At 43.6% G+C, this 12,861-nt stretch overlaps 2 protein-coding genes across 2 annotated transcripts; both read left to right on the top strand.

Moving 5' to 3' along the window:
• The first annotated feature begins 8,676 nt into the window (after positions 1-8,676).
• LOC137817843 (uncharacterized) lies at positions 8,677-9,939 on the top strand. Its single transcript, XM_068621070.1, has one exon. The coding sequence runs from the start codon at positions 8,677-8,679 to the stop codon at positions 9,937-9,939; it is 1,263 nt and encodes a 420-aa protein (XP_068477171.1).
• Positions 9,940-12,031: 2,092 nt separating this feature from the next.
• LOC137817842 (uncharacterized) lies at positions 12,032-12,637 on the top strand. The gene has a single exon (XM_068621069.1). The coding sequence runs from the start codon at positions 12,032-12,034 to the stop codon at positions 12,635-12,637; it is 606 nt and encodes a 201-aa protein (XP_068477170.1).
• Positions 12,638-12,861: the final 224 nt, after the last annotated feature.

Genomic DNA, 12,861 nt, shown 5'->3' with positions numbered 1-12,861 from the left:
AGTGAGAATAGGTGGAGTAAGCATATCTTTTCCTACATTGTTGGGAGTCTCTCTTGGTTTTTCTTTAGGCACACCCTCTTCCCTTTTAAAATCTCTTTTTGGATAAGAATTAGGGTATGAACCTTCCCTACGACTTGAAGTTTTCCTCAAATTTTGTTGTTCAACCTTGATACATAATTGAATCAAATCATTCAAGTCTTGGTAGGGTAAGAGTTCAACTCTATCTCTAATCTCAAGGTTAAGCCCACTTAGAAATCTTGCTATGGTAGTGGATTCAGATTCCCTAATGGAGGTTCTCATCATATATAGTTCCATTTTCTGCCTATATTCCTCTACACTCATGGTCTTTTGTTGGAGTCTTTGGAACTTGTCCGTTAACTCCCTATTGTAATAGGAGGGAATATGGCGGCGTCTTAAAGCTCCCCTAAGATCATTCCAATATTCTATGGGATGGTCTTTATGAAGACGCCTATCTCTCTCAAGGCCCGTCCACCAATACATAGGATTGCCTTGAAAACTTAGAATGGCTAAGGGTACTTTGTTTTCTTCGCTCACTTTGTGACAAGCAAACAATTGTTCTACTTTCACCTCCTAATCTAGATAGATTTCTACATTCTCTTTGCCATGGAAATGAGGTAGATCTACCCTAACCTCTCTAGGGCTTTCTTTCCTTTCTTTTCTAACTCTTCTAGGGGGTGGTTGGTAGTATTAATTGATTTTAAGACTTTGTTCTCCATATGACTCATTGCCCCTAGAGCTAGATGCATACGAAATTTTTTGGATTTGGTGTATTCATCTCTTTCTTTAACCATTTTCAACTCGTCTTGCATCAAAGCAAATTGAGCATCCCTTTCTTTAAGTTGGGCCTCATGTTGCAATTGTCTATATGAAAGTGCTTGAACATCTTGTGCAATTTTTTTCACAAGAGATTTGATGGATGCTCCCTCACTTTCATTAGAATTATGAGAATGAGAAGACATGGTTAAAGTTTTGTGTTATAAGTATTTTACCCCAAAAAAGATAAGGATAGTAATGAAGGTAGTTTTCCAGGAAAGAGAGGTGGATCACTAGGATCTCTTAAGTACCAAGTCTTTCCTTGCCAAAATCTATCCCTCAAAACTTGTCACAAACCTTTTTCTGAGTAATTTACTTAGATCACAAGTAGGAATGAAAAACACAATTTTATGCAAAGAAAACAATGCAAAGCGTTTAACAATACAAAACAAGTAATTAAAGCAAAACAATTAAAGATTAATAACTATAAAACTTTAAAACTAGACGAATCCTAAGGTGAGGCTTCTAGACACTTAGAGCCATTGAAGACACACTCACCGTCTAATACGTAATTATTCCACTAATTAATCAAAGTTGTATGTAATTACAATTCAAAGGAAATACAAGAGACTTGAATTACAAAAGTAAAACTCAAATTTCCTATACTATGCACTCCTTAGCTTTTGTTACTCTTTCTTGTTGCGTTCCAAAATTTGTATGTGTTTGTAATCTTATTTGCTGCAACCCTTTGCCTTAACCTCTTAAGGTTAGTCAATTTAAATCTAAAAAACAGTACCTACTAAGTAGGGATGGACTCACCATAAAGGTTAATTCCAAACTTAACAAGCACCACTTCGGAATTCTTTCACCAAGAATTAGAGGTCAACAAATTTAAAGCAAAGAACATGTACCGACCAGTTCTCGGGCGTCGTTTGACCACTATTAATGATGGGGCCACGTAAGTTGGGTCCCACAAGCGGCGTGGGCCAGTGTCTCGCAAGGCACGTGCGCCAAGGTACCAAAGAGTGGTCAGACGTCGATCACCAGGATGTGCTGATATGTCCTCGGCCGCGTAGAGAGGTCAGACATCGGTGACTCGAATAGCAGAGCTGGGCCACGAGAGAGGATCTTAGACCACACACCAGTTGTCAGTTAGGGAGAAGCTTAAATCACGAGGAGACCATGCATGTGGTGTGGATGACGCATTCAGGCGTAACACAAGTAAAGAGCCACTGGAAGAGATACAACCCGTGAGGGTCACGTTCCAGGGGTGAGCTGCACGCATGGCACGTGAACATCTAGGGCACTCCCAGGACGGATGGCCCCAGAGATTAGGTGCACAAGTTGGTACCCTGGGGGTCATCCCATTAGAGGTTGCACTCCAGTAAGGGAGCCTTACGTGCTAGATTGCCCTAAGAGTGGGTGATAGCAGCGCTAAGGCACATCCCCAGTAAACCTAATTATGGTTAGCGGAATCAGTGGAAACCCTAGGTATATAAAGGGTAGTATCAAACCTAATAAGGTACGCAATTTCATATGCACAGTTTTTACACAAATACACAGAGAGCTTTTTACAGCTTACCTTTATTGTTTCCTAGCCTACACTGACTTGAGCGTCAGAGTGCAAACGACCTCTAGGGAGCCCTTTGTCCTTGTGATTTTAGGTGTTTGATCGAAGAAAAGCACGAACGAAAGCATGGATACTTGGGCGTGTGATCGACGTAGGCGCGCGAAGACAATCGAGTCAACCGGCATGAACATTTGGCGCCCACCGTGCGGCACGATTTAAAACACTGTCCCACTCGCAGGATCAAGAAAGATCAAGAAAAGATCAAGAAAGATTAGAAATAAGAGGCAAGGATCCGTTGCACGAATGGAGGCGAAAGCCTCACCCTACAACAGATCATGGAAACGATGTAGGTTCTCCAAGAAACGGTGGTTGCATCAAGAGTAGATCAAGAGCGCATCCAGATTGATTTGGCTGCGTCGCTGGCAAGAAATGAAGAATTGCAAAGAGCCAATGAAGAATTGCGTAGGGGGTTGCGGAATCAAGGGGGGAACATGAGGCAGAAGATAAAGAACCTACGACGCCACCTAAGGAATTTCCAATGCCATTCTCGCAGACGATCATGATACCAACCACGTTCGTGGGCCCTAAAGCCACCTTCACAGGTGTAGAGGACCCAGAGGCTCACCTCACGGCCTTCCATACACAGATGATGCTAGTTGGGGGTCTGACGTGGTGCGACACAAGTTGTTCATGAGCACGCTGGTGGGCACGACGATGGATTGGTTCATCAGCCTCCCCGATGACCACATAACGTTGTTCGCGTAGCTTTCTAAGTTGTTCAGAGAGCAGTACATCGCGAATCGGGCTCCCCCACCCATTTCTTACGATCTCTTTGACGTAAGACAATACTAGGGAGAGTCCCTGAAGGAATTCCTCAACCGTTTTGGGGCATAGGTGGTGAGGTTAAACACCAAGGATGAAACAATGATGGTGCACGCGTTCAGAAAGGGCATCGTGTCGGGGCCTTTCGGCGAATCACTCATCAGAAACCGCCCCAAAACTTTCGGCGAGATAAGGCGTCGAGCGGTGGCTCATATTGCTGCGGATGGAGAAGTCAACGAGAAGCGCACGTGCGTTGTTCCTACACGCCCACGTGCACCAGGTCGACCTCAACCCTTGAGGGTACATGAGGCAACGACAGAGAAGAGAGCCCCAGCGAAGCAGCAGCCTTACGCCGCCAGGAAGCCCCAAACTAGGGGACGCGCAAGGGAGAATGTACCACCAAGGCACAACTTCGTGGTGGAGCTGAAGGACCTGATCGTTGTCCCCAATATAGCAGAGAGATTGAACTAAGTCTGACAGGAAATTAGGGCCCAACAAGAACGCCTGGTGCGAGTTCCACCAAGCGTTTGGCAACCCCATACGCAACTGCTTGGTGTTGGGACACCAGTTAGATGAGCTGGTGAAGAGCGGTTTCCTGAATGACTACTTGGAAGAGTCATAGGGAGCCCCGAACTCGACAATATCAGGGGAGGATCAGGGGCATGAGATACCCGTGCATGGCGAGGTCCATACTATAGCGGGGGGTTTTTCAGGAGGAGTGATGAGAATCAGAAAGATGTTATCAATAAAAGAAATGGACAAGGGCCAAAGCATTTAAAGTTCTTCTTATTAGTCTTTGCAAAAGATGAGGCCCAAGCCCAAAGCCCAAGCCCAAGAAGGCCCAAGCCCAAGTCCAAACCATGACGGGCAAGGCCAAACATTAAATAAAAGAGCATCATTTGAATGACTCTTGTAGGAGGTGTGGATATTAAATAAATAGGTGTGAATGTATTAGAGAGAGTCACATTGTCCATGTGACTTAGTAGGGGGGTGTAGGTGTAGTTTTTTAGGAGGTGTCATAGTAGAAAAAGGTCACACCTCCCATGTGACTTGTTTTTGGTGGGAATTTCAAATGAGTTTTATTTGAAATTTTCCACCTATTTTTCAGCACCTCTAGGCTATAAATAAGGTGCTTTCCTTTGTAATTTTCAGATTGGAATTTTATAGTAGAGAGACTATACTCAAATTTGGAGAGAAATTGTGAGTCTTGAGTCTTCTTCTTCCTTTGCCTTATCTTGTGAGCAATGGTGAGCTTCAAGTGGCGGCACTCCATCACTTATCTTGGTTCAAGGTTCCAAGTGGCATGAATGGCTTCTTCCAATTCTCAAAATCCAGCAAGCATCTTCCTATAAGTGTTCTTCTTCCTTTTTCTTCAATTTTCCATTTGGTAGTTTTTGATTCCTAGAGTTTTACTTCATTTTCTACCGTTTAATTTTGTGTTTCCAGCATTGTTTCCTTGATTCTGTTTGGTGCAGTAGCTTAGCTTTTCAATTCTGTCCAGTTTTCAATTTGTGTTCTTCCTTTCTTGTTGTTTGATTCCATTTGACAATATATGGACTTCCATATGAGTTTTGGTTGGTGCAAAGTCTTGGTGAGTTCTTGAATTAGAACATTGATCCAATTCTAAGTAAAGTGCCACTATGACCAACTCAAGTTGCTCCTAAGAATGTCAAAGAATCATGTATTCTTGTAGTTACATTCACATCATGTGGTATCTAGAGTCTAGGCTTGTTTCTTGCTTAAATTTTGAGTTGTATTGCACTTTACATTTCAAGAGCTCTTAAATTCAAGTTGTTTACCATTCTGTTTTAGGATTTATTTTGAGTTTTCTTGCTGTTTTCTTTTGTTACACCATGTGTTTGTGAAAAGGTTTCTAGCACTCATTGTTCATATGAGTATGGCTGCTCTTTTGGAATGGCATTCTCCTTCCTAGAGCTGACCTTAAGCTTCCTTTCACTTGTGGTTATATCTTGTTATATGTCTTTTAATTTTGTAATCATGTCAAGTTTTGTCTTAGTCATGTTATTCCATAATTGTCATTACTTCTAATAGTACTTTTATTGCTTTGATTGTTTCTTGCTTTGGTTACTTTCTGTTTTTTAGTTTATTGCTTGATCCTTTGTGCATTTTCATTTTTAGATTTGAGTTCATGCTTGTATTCTCATTCTATACAAGTTCCTTTACATACTTTCCATTATGTCTTTGTTAGTCATCATACTGTTTTTCATTCCTAAATAGGCTCCTCTGTTTTCTTACAAACGTGCTACTGTTTTCAATTTACTGCAATTAATTGGCTCATAGGAAATTTGTGAAAATTTGGATTTAAATACTTCAAAGTGTTACAAAAGCATAGAAAAAAGAATCACTCAAAAATTCCAAGTACACAAAAAATGATAAATAAAATACGAAAAGTGTACAATACTGCCGAAAAGAATACGGTAATTGGGCAGCAATTTTGAAAACTTTATTTCTCTCAATTGGCTTACTTTTTTTACCTCATTCCAGTGCCATTTTTGAGTTAAGACATTGAAGTTTCGGTGGTTAATTTTTCACATTCCAGTTCGCTTTCAATCGGTACAGTTAAATCTGTAAACATAGCACAGTTTGCTTTAAAAAAAAAAAAAAAAAAAAATTCCAGTAGCTGTTTTCTGTTTTCTTTAATCTACTCTAGCACTTTTCTTTAGGACTCTTTTTGTGTGCCTTCTTTATTCATTGAGTTCCTTATTTTTCTTGATTGTCTTTCATTCATATTCTTTCTAGTTTGTCATACTTTGCTCTCTGTTTTTGGTTTAGCTTTTATTGTTTCTACCTTTTCTTGCTTGTCTTTTTGTTCTTCTTAAAGTTGTGTGGAGACTTGTTCTTAAGTAAGTTGGTTTGCTGTGACATATTTCACTTGAAGCTACTCCATTCCACAAGAAAGGCTTGGTTGAGGACAGAATATTTTCTTGGAGTGGTTTGAGTGCTTTCTTGGGCATTTTCCAGCAACCTATATCTCATTGTTTTTAATTGTCTAACAAGTTTCTTTCACTGTTTTGTTTTCTGTTTTTGTGTATTTTCTGCTCATGGCTCATTTTTCTAGTGGAGAGTCCTCCAAACCTTGCTCACCTCAAAAGGCAGCTCTCATTGAAGATTTAAAAAATGTTAGACAATCAAATGCACAATATCTTGAAGTGTTGAGCCAAATGGAGACAAGGCTTCGAATTTTAGAAGTACAACGCATGGAGAAAAGATTGTCAAAACTTGAATTGAAGTACGAAAGATCTTCACATTCCAATCATGCAAGACATCATCTCCATGAAGAGAGGCGCCAACATGTGGCTGGCCCTTGTTCTCCTAATGTACAACTTCCTAGCTTTAGTGGTGAAAGTGATCCCAATGTATACTTAGGATGGGAGGCTAAGGTAGAGCAAATTTTTGATGTAAATGGAGTTAGAAATGAGCATAGGGTTAGATTAGCTTCTTTAAAATTTTTAGATTTTGCCAAGAAATGGTGGCATAACATTGTAATGGACATTGGATATCACAAGAGACCTCCCGTGGTTTCTTGGAATGATTTGAAAGAGTGTATGCGCGTGAGGTTTGTTCCTCCTTTTAGGAAGGAACACTTGTTGAAGTTCCAAAGGCTTCATCAAGGACATAGGATGGTAGATGAATATTTTCAAGAATTTGAAACATCTTTGATTAAAATGAATATGCATGTTAATGAAGAATCAAAGATAAAATAGTTTGTAAGTGGTTTACGAAGAGAAATTAAAGATTTGGTAAAACTACATGAGTATACTTCTTTAAAGAAAGTGTTTCACTTAGCCATTAAGGTAGAATCACACCTTTTGAAAACAACTTTCAAAAATACTCATGATGATAGTTTCTACAACTCTTCTAGGAAGGATGCAACCAAAGTTTCTACTCAAAATTCTCCTTCAAATTTTTGCAAAGAAACCACTTCTTCCCAACAAGTTTCTACCTAAAATCCTTCTACCCCTAAGTCATCCACCAAAACTTTAAAAACCAAATGTTTTAAATGTTTAAGTTTTGAGCATATAGCTGCCAATTGTCCAAATAAACAACCAACAAAGTTAAATGAGGTAAAGCAAGACCAATTTACCATAAACAACAAAAGCGAAAATGAAAGAGAAAGAGAAGGACAAGATAAATTAGGCCTCATTCCTTTACCTCCAAGGTTTTTTCCTTCCTTATCTTTTTCATTACCCAAGGTTCCTACTCATACACCATATTGGATAAAGAATGTTAAGGATGAATTTTTCATACATTCTAGATTTCCAAATAAATTCATTTCTAATCAATCTTTTCCAACATGGGCTATGTATAGGACATCTTTTTCTGAACTCCCAACATTTCAATGTACTAAGTCATGTTTGCCTATTTCTTCTTGTATTCTCTTATCTAATTGCAAACTGACTTTGTTTTATGCAGGAGTACTGAATTCGTGGACGAATTCTCTCCAACTTGGGGAGTATGAAGAGAATCAGAAAGATGTTATCAATAGAAGAAATGGACAAGGGCCAAAGCATTTAAAGTTCTTCTTATTAGTCTTTGCAAAAGATGAGGCCCAAGCCCAAAGCCCAAGCCCAAGAAGGCCCAAGCCCAAGTCCAAACCATGACGGGCAAGGCCAAACATTAAATAAAAGAGCATCATTTGAATGACTCTTGTAGGAGGTGTGGATATTAAATAAATAGGTGTGAATGTATTAGAGAGAGTCACATTGTCCATGTGACTTAGTAGGGGGTGTAGGTGTAGTTTTTTAGGAGGTGTCATAGTAGAAAAAGGTCACACCTCCCATGTGACTTGTTTTTGGTGGGAATTTCAAATGAGTTTTATTTGAAATTTCCCACCTATTTTTCAGCACCTCTAGGCTATAAATAAGGTGCTTTCCTTTGTAATTTTTAGATTGGAATTTTATAGTAGAGAGACTATACTCAAATTTGGAGAGAAATTGTGAGTTTTGAGTCTTCTTCTTCCTTTGCCTTATCTTGTGAGCAATGATGAGCTTCAAGTGGCGGCACTCCATCACTTATCTTGGTTCAAGGTTCCAAGTGGCGTGAATGGCTTCTTCCAATTCTCAAAATCCAGCAAGCATCTTCCTATAAGTGTTCTTCTTCCTTTTTTTTCAATTTTCCATTTGGTAGTTTTTGATTCCTAGAGTTTTACTTCATTTTCTACCGTTTAATTTTGTGTTTCCAACATTGTTTCCTTGATTCTGTTTGGTGCAGTATCTTAGCTTTTCAATTCTGTCCAGTTTTCAATTTGTGTTCTTCCTTTCTTGTTGTTTGATTCCATTTGACAATATATGGACTTCCATATGAGTTTTGGTTGGTGCAAAGTCTTGGTGAGTTCTTGAATTAGAACATTGATCCAATTCTAAGTAAAGTGCCACTATGACCAGCTCAAGTTGCTCCTAAGAATGTCAAAGAATCATGTATTCTTGTAGTTACATTCACATCAAGGAGGGTGCACCGCTTCTCAGCGGAAGAAGTATGCACGAGCAGTGATGTCGGTAGAAGCGCAAGAGGCAGACGACGCCCTTGACATCGACCTTGTCTTCACCGGGGCCGACCTCCGAGATGTTGTCCCCCACGACAATGACCTGGTGGTGATCTCAGTAGTGACCGCAGGGAGAAAGGTACACCATGTGCTGATGGACCAGGGAAGCTCGGCAGACGTGATGTTCTGGACGACCTTCAACAAGTTGCAATTGTCCCCCGACCTACTAAGGCCTTATACTGGCTGCCTGTACGGCTTCGCGGGAGACCAGGTGGAGGTGCGTGGGCACTTGGAGTTGAGGACCACCTTCACAGATGGTGTCGCGTCCCGTACGGAGAACATCAGGTACCTCATCATCAATGCCCCCTCTGCATATAACGTACTGTTGGGTAGACTTACGTTGAACAGGCTGAGGGCGTTGGCGTCGAAGAAGCACATGAAGATGAAGCTGTATGACTTGGGAGGGAAGGTGATTACGATCAAGTCAGATCAGAAGGAAGCTAAGAGGTGTTATGAGAACAACCTCAAGACGAAGAGAGGGGTATTCATGGTCACCACCAGGGCCCCAAGTGAAGAAGGGATCGCCCCAGTAGAGATTGCCCGAGTAGAGATTGCCCGAGCAGAGATCGCCCAGGAGAGGCGACCTGAACCAGCAGGGGAAGTCCTGGAGAGGGAGATTGGAGGTAGGACGTTCAAGCTTGGCAAATCACTGGGCCAAGTAGCACAGGACCAGATCGCCAAGGTCATAGCACGACATCTGGATGCCTTTGCATGGTCCGCCTCGGACATGTCAGGCATAGACCCAGACTTCCTGTGCCACCGCCTCACCATGGACCCCAAGGTCATGCCAGTCCGTCAGAGAAGAAGGAAGTTCAATGAAGAGAGGCGGCAGGTCATCAAAGAAGATACGAAGAAGTTGCTGAGCGCCGACCACATAAGGGAGATCCAGTACCCTGAGTTGTTGGCCAACGTGGTCTTGGTGAAGAAGGCCAACGGGAAGTGGAGAATGTACGTTGACTTCACCGACCTCAACAAAGCATACCCGAAGAACTCCTATCCTCTACCAAGAATCGACGCCTTGGTAGACGGTGCCGCGGGCTGCAAGATGCTCAGCTTCCTGGATGCTTTTTTTTGGGTACAACCAGATCAAGATGCACCCCAGAGACGAGTGCAAGACAACGTTCATGACAAAGTTGTCTTGTTACTGTTATACAGTGATGCCCTTTGGGCTCAAGAATGCAGGCGCCACCTACCAGAGGCTAATGGATAAAGTGCTCGTGCCCATGATAGGGCGAAATGTGCAAGCCTACATGGACGACATGGTGGTGACCTCGCAAGTGAAAGATCAGCATGTGGCTGACTTAAAAAAGCTATTTACAACAATAGCCAAGTACAGACTGAAGCTGAACCCCGAGAAGTGCGTGTTCAGAGTGGAAGCGGGTAAGTTCTTGGGTTTCCTTCACACCGAGCATGGGATAGAGGCAAACCCCCGAGAAGTGCGCTACAATCCTTGCGATGAGAAGCCCAATCTCAGTAAAGGAGGTGCAACAGCTGACTGGGCGGATGACCGCTCTGTCCAGACTTGTATCAGCTGGAGGAGACAAGGGTCACCCTTACTTCCAGTGTCTGAGGAGGAATAACAGGTTTTTCTGGACCGGGGAGTGCGAAGAGGCGTTCCTCAAGCTGAAGGAGTACCTGACCAGTCCTCCAGTGTTGTGCAAACCACAACTAGGTTCTCCGCTCCGCCTGTACTTCACTGTGACGGAGTGGGCAATCAGTTCGATCCTCGTGCAGGAGTAGGACCAAGTGCAAAGGCCTATATACTTTGTGAGCAAAGTATTGCAAGGGCCTGAGGTAAGGTACCAGGCCCTAGAGAAGGCGGCTCTGGCGGTGGTGTTCTCAGCTAAGAGACTTCGCCATTACTTTCAAAGCTTTACAGTGGTGGTAATGACAAACCTGCCTATTCACAAGGTCCTGCAGAAACGGAATGTGGCGGGAAGGATGGTACGATGGGCAATGGAAATCTCAGAGTTCGATGTCCAGTACGAGCCCCGAGGTCCTATCAAAGGTCAAGTTTACGCAGATTTCGTGGTAGAGCTCTCCTAGGCAGATGCACACCAAGAGGAAGCCAACTTTCGGTGGATGCTCTCTGTAGACGGGTCCTCTAACCAACAAGGCAGCGGGGCAGGCGTCATCTTGGAGGGATCAAACGGGCTATTGATCAAGCAGGCCTTACGGTTCGCCTTCAAGGCCAATAATAATCAGGCGGAGTACGAAGCCCTCATCGCAGGCATGTTGTTGGCGAAGGAGATGGGAGCGCGGAGCCTGTTAGCGAAGAGTGAGTCCCTATTAGTCACAGGTCAGGTGATTGGTGAATACCAAGCCAAGGACCCTCAGATGGCTGCCTACCTAGGGTATGTCCAGATTCTGAAGGGGTCATTCGCGGTGTTCGAGTAGGTGCATGTCCCAAGAGAGCAGAATGCCCGAGATGACTAGCTAGCTAAGCTCACTAGTTCAGGCAAGGGGGGCAGGAAGAGGACAGTCATACAGGAAACCTTGAAGACACCTCAAAAATTCACCGTAGATAATTGGGTGGGGGTGCATCAGTCAGCACGACAAGAGGAGGGGCGAGGAGTCATCAGTCATTGACTCAGGAAACACTGCAAACTCCCAAGGTAAGCCTGTATCCAGTCCTGGGGGTGGAATCAATGCTGGTTTGCCTGGTCGAACAAGGAGACACCTGGATGACGCCCTAAAAGCGCTACCTGGCCGATGGGATACTCCCGCTAGAACCCACAGAATCCAGGAAAATCAAGAAAAATTCTGCCAAGTACACTCTCATTAACGGAGAGCTGTACAGACATGGGTTCACCCACCCAATCTTGGTATGTGTAAGCGGAGACCAATGCGTACGGATAATGGCAAAGCTTCACGAAGGGGTATGTGGGAGTCACATCGGTGGACGATCTCTAGCATCAAAGGCCATTCGTGCAGGATACTATTGGCCAACCGTAAGGGAAGACTGCACGAGGTACGCACAACAGTGCAAGCAGTGTCAACAGCATGCTGACTGGCACAAGGCGCCGCCAGAGGAGCTCAGATCGATTTATAGCCCTTGGCCTTTTCATACATGGGGATTTGATATCCTGGGACCTTTTCCTTTGGCGATAAGGCATATGAAGTACCTCGTCGTCGCCATAGAGTACTTCACGAAGTGGATCGAGGTTGAGCCTGTGACCCAGATCACGGCCCACAAGATCACGCACTTCGTGTGGAAGAGTATAGTGTGCTGCTTCGGGGGTACCGAAACGCTTGGTTTCTGACAATGGCACACAGTTCGCAAGTCAACAGCTGGGCAAGTTATGCTCAGAAGTCGGAATAAAGCAGGTGTTCGCATCAGCCGAGCACCCCAGACAAACGGGCAGGTCGAGTCTGCCAACAGAGTCCTGCTCAGAGGTCTGAAGAGGAGGCTCGAGAAGGCCAAAGGAACTTGGGCAGAGGAGGTTCCTAGAATAGTGTGGGCTTACCACACCACTCCCCAGTCCACCACCAGAGAGACACCATTCAGTTTCGTGTATGGGTCGAACGCGATGATCCCAATAGAGATCCAGGAGAGCTCGCCACGCTTCCAGAACTTCGTAGATGAAAAGTCCAACGAAGAGAGAAAGGTGAACCTGGACCTACTGGACGAAGTCAGGGAGGAAGCGAGAATTAAGGCTGAAGCATTGAAGAGAAGGGTGGAGTACAAGTACAGCTCGAAGCTGAAACCTCGTCAGTTCCAGGTCGCCGACCTGGTGATGTGGAAGGCCCACCCGTATCAGCTAGAGAACAAGTTGTCCCCCAAGTGGACTGGTTCTTTCAGAGTGATAGAGGCCCTTGGGAATGGAGCATACAGGCTTGAAACGCTAGAGGGAGGTGCGATTCCTCGTACATGGAATGCGACCAACCTCAAGTTTTATTTTAGTTGAACAGTAACATTGTACATTGTTCTTAGGGGACACTTTTTTTCCCTTATAAGGGTTTTTTAATGAGGTCACCCAATAAATTTTGATTGAAGTATGTTCTCGAATTTTTGTACAATGCAGTTACGAACTGTTCACCTTGCGTTAGAGGTCTCGAGAGCGGGAAAGGTAGGTTCGTAGAGAACACCTCCCCCCTCGAGTGAGAACGCCAAGGCTGAACAAAATAGTTT

This window comes from Phaseolus vulgaris, chromosome 10, assembly GCF_000499845.2.
Source record: "Phaseolus vulgaris cultivar G19833 chromosome 10, P. vulgaris v2.0, whole genome shotgun sequence".
Lineage (NCBI taxonomy): Eukaryota > Viridiplantae > Streptophyta > Magnoliopsida > Fabales > Fabaceae > Phaseolus > Phaseolus vulgaris.
Note: the sequence above shows the minus strand (reverse complement) of the source record. Positions and strands in the feature narration are given on the sequence as shown.